Genomic DNA, 14,921 nt, shown 5'->3' with positions numbered 1-14,921 from the left:
AGAGAATTCCTGGCTTAGGCTACATGATGACAGCACACTGTGCTGTGTGAACAGTTACCCGGTAGTTGCATCAGACGCAGTCCAGGATGACTTTTTAATTATAATTTATTAGTTAATTTTAAGAGAACATTTATTCTCGTTAGCCCTGCGGCCTGGTTCGCAGAGGTGTTTCAGTGCAGGTGCAGCACGGGCAGAACAAAATTCCATTTTTCCTTTCGGCCCCCGTGGGCGGAGCCGCGCCGCCGTCCGTCACTCTGACTGACAGCCGCGTGGGGGGCGTGGTCTGTGAGGCCCCGCCTCCTGACGGCCGGGGGGCGTGGCTCCGCCGCGGCGCGTCGGACCCCGTGATTGACAGCCGGCTCCGCGGGGAGGCGGGGCGGGCGGCGCGGCTGCTCGCGCGCCCATTGGCCAGCAGCGCCGTCGGGCGGGCGCCGCGTCGGCGCTGATTGGCGGGCGGCGGCGGGTGCCGCTGTGATTGGCAGGAGGCGGCGGGTGCGCGGCGGCCGCCGAGCGGTTTGTTTTGCGGGCGGCGGCGGCGCGGCCGGCCCGCACGGACCGGGCACCGGGCAGCACCGGGCCGCACCGGGCTCCGGGCCGCACCGGGCACCGGGCCGCACCGCAGCGCCCGCCCGCCGCTCCCGGAGCGCGGCCGCCGGCAGCAGGCGGCGGCGCGGGGCCTGGGAATGTGGCGGCGGCGGCGGCTGTGAGCCCTCCCCTCGGCCCGGCCGCCATGGAGCCGCGGCGGTGACAGCGCCGTTCCGCAGCGCCCGCCGCGAGCGGGGCCGCCGCCCGCGGACATGGGTGAGCAGCGGCGGAGAAGCCCCGGGGGCCGGGGCCGCGTCACGGGCCGGGGCCGCTGCGGGCGGGACGGGGCGCGGGGCTCGGCCGGGCCCCGCTCCGGGCGCCGCCGGGGGGGAGCGGTGCATTTGCTAGGATTTGGCCGAAGTGGCAAAAGTCGGGTCTTGCCGAAGGTGCGGTGCCCCGCCGAGCGCGGGGCTCTCCGCTCCCGACGCGGCTCTTACGGGACGGGAGGTGTGCTCAGGCTGACTTGGAGACATTTCTAGTGTTACGTGCAGCTTGGGAGTCCATCGCGAAAGATTTGCCTTTATGGAACCCCCCCCGAGTTCTCATTTGCCATTCTTAGCCCAGACGGCCACATGTAAAAACAAGCAACGGAGTTGGAAGAACTCTTTTTCAAGAGGAAAAAGTTCTTATGAGGAGCTGCCATGACTGAATTTGATTGATTAAGTAAAATTAATTTGGATTTGAAGTGTATGTCCTGTATAAAGAACTGCTTAGGGAGGGGGTCTTGTGCTTCCTAATTTCTTTTTCAGCTTAAAGAGAGGTGCTAGAATTAAACTTTTGATTGCTCTAAACCAGAACTTAACTTATACTTGCTTATTGGCAAGGAAATTCCTGCTTTTCTAAGTCTGGAGTTTCATGGTTTCATGGGCTACAACTTAAACGTTTCTTCCCAACAACCAAGTTTAGTTTTCTGAGACTCTCCTTCATTTAGTCTGTATGCATAATTAGCTTTTATACTTTAAATTCAAAAAGCGTTGCAAATGTTATTCTACAACTACTTCAATATCTCTTTACTCTGTTTTGATTTGTAAATACAACAAATTCATGCAAATCCATCACTAGATTTCTCTGCTACAAAGAGGAATAGTGTAATGCACTCTGTTTAGAGTAGCAGGGTCCTTCTATATTAAAATGGTTTAGAAGTAGGAACTTGGATTTCCATGAAAGTGTCTTCCAATAGCAATTGGACCTGTGTTTGTAAACATGTGAGGGCAGAATGAAAAAATACAATTTCATGGACCGTTCCACCATAATCTGGTTCCATAACCCACCTGAAGGACGCGTGGGGTGATTGGTGGCAGAGTTTGCAGGAGCTCCAGTGGTTCAGCCACTCACCTGGAGCGGTTCCTGGGGTTTGTTTCCCTCTGGACACTCCTTGGCAGGCTGGAGAAGGGGGATCTGCGGCCCTGAGCTGTGCGGGGTGAGCTCTGCGGGTTTGGGGGCGCAGGCCCTGCTCCCTGCAGCCTTCCCTGCTCCGCTGGCTTTTCCTGCCTGTGTCACTTCCTTCCCTTGGCTCACCCAGCGACAGTGCGGAGGGAGCGTGGCTGAGCCCGTGGGCAGGACAGCCTCAAACCCCACAGACCAGGACAGCCTCAAACCCCACAGCCCAGGACAGCCTCAAACCCCACAGCCCAGGACAGCCTCAAACCCCACAGCCCAGGATAGTTTCAAACCCCACAGCCTGGGACAGCCTCAAACCCCACACCCAGGATAGTTTCAAACCCCACAGCCCGGGACAGCCTCAAACCCCACAGCCCAGGATAGTTTCAAACCCCACAGCCCAGGACAGCCTCAAACCCCACAGCCCAGGACAGCCTCAAACCCCACAGCCCAGGACAGCCTCAAACCCCACAGCTCAGGATAGTTTCAAACCCCACAGCCCAGGAATGCCTCAAACCCCACAGCCCAGGATAGTTTCAAACCCCACAGCTCAGGATAGTTTCAAACCCCACAGCCCAGGACAGCCTCAAACCCCACAGCCCAGGCCTTTCCCCTGACCTGTGAATGGAACAGGGACCCTCAATGCATCCTGCGAGCATAAGCCTCGTAGAGCTCTCTGTTTTTTTCTCTCACTCTACAAGCCAGGTCCTTTGGGATTTCCTGAAGCTTGCACACAGCAGCATTTTGGTACCACTAAAACTGCCCATGGCAAAGGACTCAAAATGAAACTCTTTTGAAGGCTTTTTTGAGGCCTTTAACATAGACACAATTTGTCTAAAATTTCCTTATTGTTCCCGGATCTGCCAATCACTCGCCCAAACCAGCTTTGCTGTTGTGGTGGTAGATAACAAATACACAGATGTGGTCACTTTCTCTTTTACACCAAAGTGGCATCATGTATCCCACTGTGACACCATATAAAACATGATCCAGATAAGGGGGGTTCAGACATATGCAGATACTTTTGCGCTTCTAACTTTGTGATTATTTTTTTCCTTTTTCTAAACTGTTTCCATTTCTGACTTGTTCAGACCTGTGTAATAAACCACGGATTGGTTGAAGTAAATGCTTTGTGGAGAGGAACAACTTTCTCTGTGAGCAGCAGTTCGCTTTTATCGAAGTTATAAAAATCCTTGAGTGTAGTTTTTAAAACATGAAAAGCATTTCCTGGACAACATCTTTCCCGCACAAAGCAGAACTGTGTTTCCCAGACCGACTGGAGACCAGGCAAAACAGGGTCTCTCAGTACTCCAAAAATTGCTTCATTTTCATTTGTAGCAGCTTCTGCATTGTGCAATTAATGTAATGCTGCTCCACGTGCTGCTCCAAGTCTGTCTATGAGAATCCTCTGTTGGGATGGAACTAAAGAAGTACTCATACTTCTCAGCATTGAATCCATCACTCTGCTGTCCTCACCAGATACAATTTTTCCCTGCACAAGCTCAGATCAGGTTTGACTTTATCCTTTTAAGAGATAAATATTCTGTCATGTCCTACCTCATCAACATAGGGGTGAATTACAGGATGTATGGTTTAGTAGTAGGGAACAAATAGCTTAGTGTAAAACTACTAGAAAAGGTATAATAAGATTCAAACTCACCTGAAGTTGTTCCATGCCCTTTGTTAGAACATTGACTGTTCCCATATTATGAAGATAAATAATATTTTGGTGTTAGAATGACAGCAGTGAGTAAGATACAGACCTTGCAGGGCACTAACTGGGGTAGAACACCTGCAGCCAGCCATTGCAACCATTGATCTTTGTTTTCCAGTAATGATACTGTTTAGAGGAGAATTCTTCTTCCCAGACATATTCTTTGATGGACTTGATTTCTTGTCATCAGCCCTCAGTTATAAACTGCTTTCTTAGCTCGTTTGCTTCTTGCCCAAAGGAGCTCTGCCAAGACAAGCTCTTCTTCATCCTCCTGGTATCTGGCCAAACCCAAACTGCACTGTAGTGGAAAACTTGTAGCCCGACTCTTCCCTGAGTGTTTTGGGTGGTAGGAAGGTCGGTGATGTTCCAGGCCATAGGCTGTAGTATTTTCTTGTGCATGGTTTCAGCCTTTGTCTGTCAGGTGACTCCAAGACTGCTCCTAATACCATCAAAATGAAAGAATACCAGTAAATTGGCGACACTCCAGTAAAGGTAAAAGGTTAAATGTTCAACTGTAAAGTTGGAAAGTTAAAAAAAAAAGGAAGGAAAAAGTTGTGCCATTGCCCACCTGGAACTTTAGCTTCATTCACAGCTGTTTCTTCAGATTTTCATCCCACAAGGGGTTACTTAGTGCTGAGATAGATCCCAGCACTTATTTCCTTTGGCTGATGTGCTTCTCAAAAAGCAGCCTCTTGCTTTGGTTGTGTTACACCGCTTGCTTCTTTCACATGCAGTTGGAATGTCAAGGAGTGCTCTCCCTTCTCTGCTGCCACAATGTGGTTATTGTCTCATTTGGCTTGTCTTGGACAGCAGAGATTTGGTGGGTTTTGATTTGGATTTTTTTATATTCTCTGCTCTGCGTTCCTTTTTTAAGATTTTTTTTCTGTAATTAACACCTTCTGCAAATTCATTGGGAGATTTCTGTTCCTTCCCTTTCATGATCTGGTCTAGGCTTGATGTTTCTGGTGCAACATTCTGGATTCCACAGTGGATGTATCTGAGATGTTGGGTGCTCTCAGGACCAAGTTAGGACTCACTTCCAGTGCCTGAAGAGAGCCTGCAAGAGGGGTAGAGAGAGACTTCACAGGGGCCTGAGTGGACAGGACACAGGGAATGGCTTCCCATTGCCAGAAGGCAGGGATAGATGGGATCCTGGGAAGAAGTTCCTTTCTGGGAGGGTGGGCAGGCCCTGGCACAGGTGCCCAGAGCAGCTCTGGGTGCCCCTGGACACCTGGCAGTGTCCCAGGCCAGGCTGGACAGGGCTTGGAGCAGCCTGGGACAGTGGAAGGTGTCCCTGGATGAGCTTTCAGGTCCCTTCCAACCCAAATCATTTTGGGATCCTGTGAAAGCTAAAACAGACCTGGGCAGAAACCATTGGTTTTAGCAAAGATAATCCTAATGTGACTTTAGTTCTGACTGGGCCTTCTTCAGATGTTTCCTCCTTACAAAAGGTGTATTTTTCCCGTTCTGCTTTTAACTTGTAGCAGGATCTGCTCCCTGCGTGCTCTACAAACCGTATGTGTCCCACATCTGTCATCTTTAAGCATTGCGAAAATCTAGTTTGTTATTCAGACATTGATTAATTATGAAGCTAGCCTTCTGCATAAAACATAAGCTAACTGCTTTGGAAAGACTCGTGAACAAATACACAACATGAAATTGCAGAAACAAATAGTCCCACTGAATCCCTTTTACAGAGAAGTTCCAATTGTTGTTCAGCAGCTGTTCCCAGGATAACTCTTCCAAAAGCAAGTGCTTACCCATCAAACCATTGCCATGAATTCAGGGATGAGTGTGTAGCCAGGGTGGATTCTTAAAATTAAGTTTCAGTTACTTACAAATCAGCTTCAAAAATGCTCATTTCAATTCAAATGTCTCAAAGTGACATAGTGAGGGACAAAAGGAGGAGCTGTGCAGGAGGCACTGCACACCATCGTGGGAGCAGGGCTGGGAGAACCTCATCTGGCTCACATCACTTCCAGAAGTCCCAATTATCAAAAAAAAAAAAAAAAAAAAAGCTTTTCTTTCAAAACTAGGGTTCAGGTCCTCCCAAACTCTTTTAGAAAGGGCAGATTCTCCTGGGCATATCCAGAGCTGATCAAATCATTGCTTCAAATTCCATGCCTAAGTAATGCCTTAATACCAGGAAGGATTTAACTGGGTGTATTGTTTGCCAAGGAAACAGCACTTTATTCCTAAAACCTTTATGAGTCTCGGTATGTGAGACAGCAGCCGGGCAATCCAGAGGGCTGGAGTGTGCCAGGAGCAGTGACAGCATGAGGTGCTGCTTTGTTAGCTGTGGCACAGTGCCTGCAGCCAAGTGCCCAGTGCAGTCCCATTTTGGACAGAACTTCACTTGGCAGCTTCCTTTACCTTTTGCAGTATCAGGGAGTTTAGGGTCATTACGTATGCTCGAGGAAAGGATTCATTTCCATAGCTTTTAGACCTTCATGTGCCATCCATCACAGCCCAGCTACTGTGCATTTCTCTCCTTTTACATCTTTGTTTTTTTCTCTAAGCACAAAGTTATGCTAAGTATTGCTTCTCAAAGTGAACAGGCAATGGGAGGGAATACTTTAAATTGGTTACATCAGGAATCCTCAGAAAGTAATTCTTAGTGGAACATACAAGAGAAAAATCAATGTGTGTTTTTATATAGCTGCAAGGCAAGAAACCTTGAATTGAACCTGCTGCATTGTACTTTGCCAGCAGTGTTCCTTGTGCTGATCTTGAAATCTCATAAAATGGTTTGAATTTTATTCCATCAGCTTGTTCTGAGGGAAGAGAGGAACGTGTTGGGGCAATCAGTGCAAGTGGATTTGTGTTCACAGATACTCCGAGATGAATCTTCGTCCAGATTTTCATTTCTCTTTCTACTGGCCATGGTTTGTTCCACTAGCAGGCAAGAATTCAGAGTTAGCAGGATATAAAGTGGGAAAGAACAGACTTTTACCAGGTTTTTCCTTGACAGAAGCACATCAGTTTGCCCTTCCTAAATGACCTGTGATGGTCTAGCAAATCTGTCCAGGTTTTATTGTTCATTGTGAAGACTTTTGAACAGAATTAGGGGCTGGTGGTATTCATTCTCATCTGTACTCTGGCCAGATCCTTCTATGGTATTGGATGAGTGACTTAACATTTATCTGTCAATTTATTATGTCACGATATTCAGTTAAGTTTGGACTTTCTTATGACTAAATTAAATCACAGTGTATTTGCAAAGGTCCTAAAAAAGGATTGTTGCTCTGTGAGCCAGCAGAAAACCGGTGTAGAAGTGTCAGAGGTGCAGAACTGGCTGGTGCTCACTCAGACAACTTACTCCTGAAATTCTTGTGAATCACAGATGAACAAGAGGCTTTGCAGTCCATCATGAAGGACCTGGTGGCACTCCAGATGGGCAGGCGTCACCGGCTGCCTGGGTATGACACCATGAAGAACAAAGACACTGCTCACTCCAACAGACAGGTAATGGGGCAGGCAGTGATACCTGAACTGGGGACCAGGGCAGGAGGATCTGACTGGCTCACAGCCTTGCCTCTGTCTTGTGCTTCCAACAGCCAAAGCATCAGGTGGGAAGTAGCTCCTTGATCCTGCTCAGGCTGTGGCAAATATGGTAGTTTTTCTCCTTCTTAGATTTTAATATAAGATTAATGACTACCATATCATATAAACTGTATATATCTGCTATACATTTATGTAGTTTAATAAAATATTTAGTATATATTACATTATACATGTATGTATACTGCATTCTCCCCATATGTATTTTTTATGGGGTTTGATCTGCCCAGCTGAAAAATTTAGCAAGTGGCTTTCTGATTTCACAATCAAATTTCCATTTTTTAAAGTTACTTTATTCTTTTTTTTAAAGAAAAAACACAATGCCAGCAGTCCCCCCCTCTTGGGCAGCCCTGCAATAATGAACCAGTGTGCCTCTGCAGTGGAAGAAAAAAAAATCCCGGTAAGAAAACTGATTTCATTTCCGTATTAGCCATTATAAATTAGGAGTATGTCTTCAAGTGCAGTGACTTTATGGAATTCCTTTAAGCAGGTGGGAGGCGGGGAAAGCTTTTCTTCCCTGACTCTGTCCTGGTGTGGCAGTGTGTGCATTTTTATTGTGGGGTCAGGACTAGGGGGAAAGGCCTTCAGCTGCAGGAGGGCAGGGCTGGATGGGAAGTGGGAAGAAATTCCTCCCTGGGAAGGTGGCAGGCCCTGGCACAGGTGCCCAGAGCAGCTGTGGCTGCCCCTGGATCCCTGGCAGTGCCCAAGACCAGGCTGGGCAGTGGGAGGTGTCCCTGCCATGGCAGGGTGGCACTGGCTGGGATTTGAGGTCTCTCTCAACACAAACCAGTCTGTGACCCCCGAGGTGAGGAGTGGTGGGTCAAAGCTTTGAGCTCTTGTTGGGTTCATTCCACTTTTCTCCAGACTTTTTCATGGAGAAAACAATGATGTTGATGTTCTGGGAAGAAGGAAAGACAGAATAGTGCAGCTTTGTCTGGAGATGCTGAATGTCATTTAAATGAAATGCTCAAAGCAAAAGCAACAATTTTAGTCAAAAACTGTTTGTCCATTACTGTCATTCAAAATTAAATCAAGTTACTGGCAGGAAGACTGGCATGAACAGAAGTTTCCTATATCAGTAAAATAACCCTTCTCAGTTTTATTCCTGTTACAGGTTTAAGCTTTTTGGAGCAGGCTTTGGAGTTCATGTCTCTCTTCCTTATGCTTTGCCTGCTCATAATCTACTTGCTCAACTGGATCTGGGATTTCCTTGAATGTGTTGGACAAATCCATAGATGAAGTAGTAAAAAATCCTTTCCAAATCACTTTGAAACAGAAATCCAGAGATGCCTTAAATCAAAATCTATAACTGTGATTTATGATACCACATCTCAGAGCTGGAACACTGAAGTGTTAAACTTGGATTTGCCTTTTTGATATCTCTGAGGACAGTTTATGTGAATTGCTTTAAGAAGTGATGGGTTCACTGCTTTCAAGGGAAACTGAAAACACTGGATACGTAGCTCCTCTGGGCTTTCTCTAGAATAGGAACACCAAGATCACTCTGACCACCTTTACTTAGATCTTTGATAAGTGGACATGAATGGGCAGTGTCAGGTCCTTTTGGAAAAGTGAAGTGATAAATTCCAAATTCCATCCCCTTTTTCCTTTACTCCAAATTACAGGTTTCAAAGCAAGCAATGGAGTTGAGAAAAAGTTTGGAGTTTGTTTGAGTACCAGCAAGTTACAGAGAGGATTCCAAAGAGGTCTGGGGATCCTTTAGTGTTGTCTAATTTCAGCTGGTGAGAGCTATGTCACTTAGCTGCTCCAGGGCCTAAATCACGTCAGAAATGTAATCTGAAAAATGGTGTGAATTCCATTTCATCCAAACTGTCCTGTTTAGTTCCTTTAGTCCAGACTACTTAAAGTAGTATAATGTTAAAACAAAACCAGGGCCTTACTTTCCTGAAAATCGTGCTCTAAAGTGATCATTTTTTCAATCAATGTCTAAGAACAATTTTTTGATCTGGAGTTGGCTGGTAGACATCCTTTATAGGATGTTATTCCTGTGCTGTTTGCTGCATTGTTCCTTTACTGATCAATTCAAATGGGTTCTCTAGAATTGGTTTCATTTTGGAGTAGTTCTAGACTAAGTTCTTTCTCTTCCCACTCTAAAAAAACACTCTTTAAAGTTATGTGTGAGTGACGCACCTGCAGCTGGTCGTTGCTGGGATTGGGAAGGTAATTTTCCCTGCTCCATGCTGCAGGAATTCCGTGTGCTCCCAGGGACTCCGTGGGTCCTTTTGAACTGCATTCTTGACCACTGGGCCTGCCAGAAACTTCCTCCAGCTAAAGAGCATTTCCTGGCCACGTTTTTTTTGAAGTTCCTAGATGTATGATTGCCTATTGTCTGAGGCTTTCACAGATGGCTTAATCTATTCCAATCACATAAATTGTGCAGCAGAAATGATGGAGTCTTATCAGAGTAGATTTTTCCCTTTTATTTTTATCTTTCTAACCTAAATTGGGATTTGAACTTCAATGTCCAGAGTTGAAAGTTCAGCTTGTTGACTCTTGCATGCCACCCAGCATCTTCTGAGTTTGCTGGTTGCACGGTTGGTGCTTTTAATTATCAGATGGTGGTGATGACCCCTGTGCTGAAACCTTAGAACGACATAGAATCAACCTGTTTGTAGCTCTGAGTTTCAGGGGTTGCATTTTTGCAAAAGCAGAGATTTAGTCCATGTCTTAAGAATAAAGAATAATAAATAGGAATAAGAATTCAAAAGTAGGAGTAGGAATAAAAAATGTAGCACATTCACTCTCTGTCTTCTGCCATGCATGCTTTGAGCATGCTTAAAGAAAATTGCCTTCAGCTTAATAAGCAGGTAGGACTGAATTTCACATTTTTCCCATGCAGTGTTAAAGATTTTTTTTTTTAGTTTATTTCAATGTCCTCTGTTTTAAGTGTCAGTTTACAAAAATCACAGCTTAGTTTTTACCCTTTCCTTCTCTTCCTCCCTCAGCAGTTTCTCCATTCCTCGCGTGTTGTGTCCATGTATCAGCCACTTGTTTCCACAGTCTGCTTCAGCTTCTGTGGAGAAAGTTAAAATACTAAAATCATAATATGGCATTTGTGTGCTGTTGTGTGTGCCAGAGTTTGATTGTGAGCTCACCTTTTGTTCTTCCTCCTGCAGAATGATGTCAGGATAAAGTTTGAGCATAATGGGGAGAGACGGTAAGTTGGCCTTCACTGCTTTGATTCTTTGCTTAGGAGAGTAATTTAGTCATTGGTAATTTAGCTTAAATATTTTGTTGGCCTTGCTTTCCTTTTTCCTGAATGGAAATCACACAGTGAAGGCAATAGCAAACAGCTCACACACAACTTGGTTATTTTTGGGGATCAGTGTGTCATAAAGAACTGATTTATTTCCATAACATTTATGTGTAAGTGAACTGCAGCATTTTTTAAAGCTGTCCAGCCTGAAATAAGTTCACCCTGAAAGTCTTATTTCAGATATGTTCCCATTTTGTCTCATTTAACTGAAACCAAATGAAGCTGATCAAATCAGCATCATTCTTTTCTAGTTTCTCATTTCCTGATGCCCTGTCACTATCACTGCCCTGCTGTGATTGAGCAATAGATAGAGCAAGGGAAGATTTTTTTTTTCATTGGTGTAAAAGCTTCTTTGTTATTTCCTCTGATATTTGGTTTTGAGAGACATTCTTTTACAAGAAAAAAAACCTGAAATAACTGAAATAGTAGTTTTGGTTTTTACAGCATTGTTTACAATGGATAAAAATGCTGAAATATTTCAAAGTAGGTCCCAGAAAACCTCTTATTTGCTATCAATTCAAGAGGAACTCTTGAAACATTTAATGACTTGTGGCTGTGTGAACCACACAGCTCCAGGCTTGTCTGTGGTCTCTGGGTCTGCTCTCACTGAGGGAAAACACGATCTTGATGCTGGGTTGTAGTGTCCACATTTTGGAAGATATTAACTGGGCTGTAAGTGTGAATGTATGTGCTATCTTCACAGCCATCTTGAGGGAATCCTTTGGTTTCTCCCAGGCCAACATGAAGTGGTTGGCAATTTCAAGATAAAATGCAAATTTAATGTCAGTGGCACAGGAGGACAAGTTGTCTGTAGTGATCCTCACAGCCCGTTCTAGCACAGGGTACTGGCCGAGTTGTTGAAGCTCCTCCTTGGTCAGATTTTGGGATTTCTGTTAGGAAAGCAGAGCTGTTCTTTGTTGGCAGAGCAGGCTGTGGAGAATAATTTCTACTCTTCCTCAAAACTTGAACTGTTTCTTTCACTGAAATCCTATGTGGTGAATTCTGTCAGTGACTTCTTGTGCTGTGGGAGAAATTTTCCAGGTGATCATCACTGGGATTTGCTTCCTCCTTTGTCAGCCAGGTCTGCTCAGCACTCTTCTGTGTCAGGGGCTTTGTGGGGACAACAGCAGAGCCACAGTGGGACATGTCACAATTACTTGTCACACTGTCACCACAGGCTTATCATCTTGCCTGTCTGCAAGGGGGACAGAGGGGTTTTCTCCTGTTTTTTTGGTTTTTTTTTCCCTAAAATGAAAAGGTTGATTGTATGTCAGTCTAATTATGCAGTTGTGCTTGCCTGAATTCCCTGCTCCCAGCACAGTGTGCAGTTCCAGACAGGGAGCTTGCACCAGAATGTCAGTGTGTGTGCTTGGTTTCACTGGAGCTGCCAGATCTAACCACAAATATTTAAGGTGGTCAGGCAGGAATGGGCTCCTTAAGCCCTGCAGTCCATGATTTTGTGTTAGAGGAGTGCACAGAGTTTTTAAACTAATAAAATTTGTGGCACCTGAGAACAGCTCTGCTTTTGAAAGCATTGAGTGTAGAAAGGGAGCCTTTATGAGGGACTGAGAGCCACATGGCGTTTGTGTGGTGCCAGAGTACTGTGATTTCATGTATGGGTTTCTTAGGAATATGTAGAAAATGTTATTGTGGGCTGCTTTTTAACAAGGACAATTATTTCCAAACAGCTGAATGTTGTAGGTCTGGTAGCAGGATAACCCTTCATGGGAAGGGCTGAGGAAGCCAGCTAACACAAGGGTAGTTTAAAACAAAAGCTGCATCTCTTGAAAGGACAGCCAGGGCTGATGAAGCTGTGTTGGTGGATGGCTGGGAAGCCAAGCCTTCTCTCCAAAGCACAGGTTCATCACAGAGCCATAGAATCCAGGATGGTTTGGGTTGGAAGGGCCACCAAAGACCCAGTGCCACCCCTGCCATGGCAGGGACGCCTTCCACTGTCCCAGGCTGCTCCAAGCCCTGTCCAGCCTGGCCTGGAACACTGCCAGGGACCCAGGGGCAGGCACACTTCTATCTATGGCCCCTACAGAAAGCCCCTGTCCCTCCCTTTCCCCACAAACTCCTGTGAGATAATTCAGGGTCTCACTGAATTGCCTCTGTGAGCAAGAACAGGTCTTGAGTTTCCGTGGTCCACTCAGTAACCTGGAAGTGCAAACAGTCCTCTGATCATTTGTAGTGTGCTGATGTAGCAAAAGAAATAGGAAGGAGATAAATATAAAAAACCTGAAAGCTTTTTTCATTGGAACAGATTTTTTTCCTGAAAGGTAACTAGCAGAAATTGCATCTGAAAGAACACTAATCTTCCAACTGAGGACAAAAAGTATAGCCAGGTATTATAATAGTTCATGTGTGAAGAGGATCTTGGATTGTTTTGCCTGGAGAAGAGTAGACTCAGGGGAGACCTTGTTGTATCCTGTTATTTCTGCCTCGTGACAACTTTGTTAATTGGTGATTGCAATCCAGCTCTTTGTGGCAATGTCTCATCTGTGCCAGAGCAGGTGGTATTTTTTAAGCCAAGGTGCACAGGGCATTTGTATCCTGTTATGTGAAAGACATTTATTCAAAAAAGAATTCTTTTCTGCCCAGGGACAAGGGGATTCTGTTTGAAATCTCCAGCTGAATATTGCATTTTGACAAACTGATGGAAATGAGGCAGAGATCAATACTCCCTTATTGAAATAATGCATATAAATTTAAATTTGCAAGGTTCACTACTTGCTTGCAGATGAAAGGAGAACATTCAAATGTGGTTTTAATGGTTCAGCCATGTGATTTGATTGCATTATCGAGTGTATCTCTGAACTGAGTCCCTGACTCTCTTTCTCCCAGGATTATCCCGTTTGTCCGGCCCGTGCGCTACGAAGACGTGCAGCAGAAAGTGAAAACTGCCTTTGGGCAGCCCCTGGACCTCCACTACATGAACAACGAGGTACTGAGCTGTCAGTGCTCTTTGCATGACTCCTCCTTTCCCCATCACAAAGTTCTCTACCCAGAAATTTAATTTTCGGGTCTTTCTTTAATACAAACCGTTGTTGAATCCCTGATCCAAAGGCAAATGTGCTGGTCCTGATAAGGCAGCTCTCTGATGTGTGTGGTACGGACATCAGCATCTTGTTGCCTTGTTCTGCTGTTGCTTAGGACACTGTCTTTCTACATGAAACCCTATTTTCCTGTGATCATTAGTTCTGGATTCATAAGTATTCTGAGACCATTTTCTCATCAGAGAGTCAGGGGCTGACAAGTCCCTGTTCTTTGCAAGCAGCAAATGCAGGTGGGTGGTGCTTTAGAGGAGTTTGCATTAGGGCCAGCCATTTCTCTTACATGGGAGGAAAACCTCATAAAAAGGACAGTAAGACAGTATTGGAATGAAAATTTGTGGAACAACTAAGCAATTGCAGTCTGATATTTTTCTAATATTTGTTTAAATACCCATTGTATTTAAACAACACATTGTAGAAGTAGACTTTTTCTCTGTCTTTTCTAATGATTTTCTTCCATGCTCTTGATTTGCAGCTGTCTATTCCTTTGAAAAACCAAGATGACCTGGATAAAGCTGTGGATCTCTTAGACAGGAGCTCAAATGTGAAAAGCCTGAGGATACTATTGCTGTCCCAGGACAGAAACCATGTAGGTAACAGCTTCTGGGACTGCACCAAAATCAAGGGGTTTACCTTTAAAACTTAATGCATGCTGGCAGCATTAACTGAGTGCGACAGGGATTATAAAATCACTCTTGCCAGGCACAAATGCATGTGTTGATCCTCTTTGCATTGGCTCAGCTATAGGTGTCTCTTTGTGTTGGGTTTTTTCACTGACTTCAGCAGCTGTTTGGGAGCTAAAACATTGCAGCTTTTTAAGCTGTCATGTGAAGGCCACTTTATATCAAATACCCAGTGGCTGTAGGCAGAAAACACTCAAAGAGTTTGGTTTGCAGAGAAGTTTTATTAGCTTTGATTAATAGCACAGTGTTGAAAATGTGTGGAATCATTTTGCCTTTATATTACAGTTATCCTTGAAGAAAAGTCTTTATCACTTTTCTCCTTGGGTGACAAGTTTGGGGACAGCTTCCAGTGATTTTTCAGCTCTGTAGCCCTAATGCAGAGTCCAGCCTGGCTCTGGAAACGGAGTTGCCTTTGCTAATAGAGGTGAATTCAGACCCAATGTGAACTGGGTTCTCTCTTGGTTCACTCTCCTCTACCACATGGGGCTGTGGCAGTGAGTGTCAATGTAGTTTGCTTTTTTAGCAGACACGATCATAAGATGAGAAATAAATCTTTAAGTCAAGCTCCCAGAGATGCCCATTTTAGACAATGAATGAACTACAAGATGAAGAAGGCAGAAGGAGTCAGAATTTTCCCTTATTCCTGATCTGTGACTGGAAAACACAGT

At 45.2% G+C, this 14,921-nt stretch overlaps 1 protein-coding gene across 1 annotated transcript in view; it reads left to right on the top strand.

The window, feature by feature from the left end:
- Nucleotides 1-675: 675 nt before the first annotated feature.
- Nucleotides 676-14,921, top strand: part of MAP3K3 (mitogen-activated protein kinase kinase kinase 3) — a 30,106-nt gene continuing 15,860 nt past the window's right edge. Inside the window, exons 1-6 of the mRNA XM_021538555.3 lie at nt 676-801; nt 7,023-7,144; nt 7,551-7,640; nt 10,378-10,418; nt 13,362-13,461; nt 14,046-14,159. Of these exons, the coding sequence (XP_021394230.1) occupies nt 798-801; nt 7,023-7,144; nt 7,551-7,640; nt 10,378-10,418; nt 13,362-13,461; nt 14,046-14,159 (471 nt within the window). The 5' untranslated portion in view covers nt 676-797. The remainder of the gene's footprint in view (nt 802-7,022; nt 7,145-7,550; nt 7,641-10,377; nt 10,419-13,361; nt 13,462-14,045; nt 14,160-14,921) is intronic.

The sequence above is a fragment of the Lonchura striata genome, chromosome 25 (assembly GCF_046129695.1).
Source record: "Lonchura striata isolate bLonStr1 chromosome 25, bLonStr1.mat, whole genome shotgun sequence".
Taxonomy (NCBI): Eukaryota; Metazoa; Chordata; class Aves; order Passeriformes; family Estrildidae; genus Lonchura; species Lonchura striata.
This window is presented reverse-complemented; position numbering and strand designations above follow the sequence as displayed.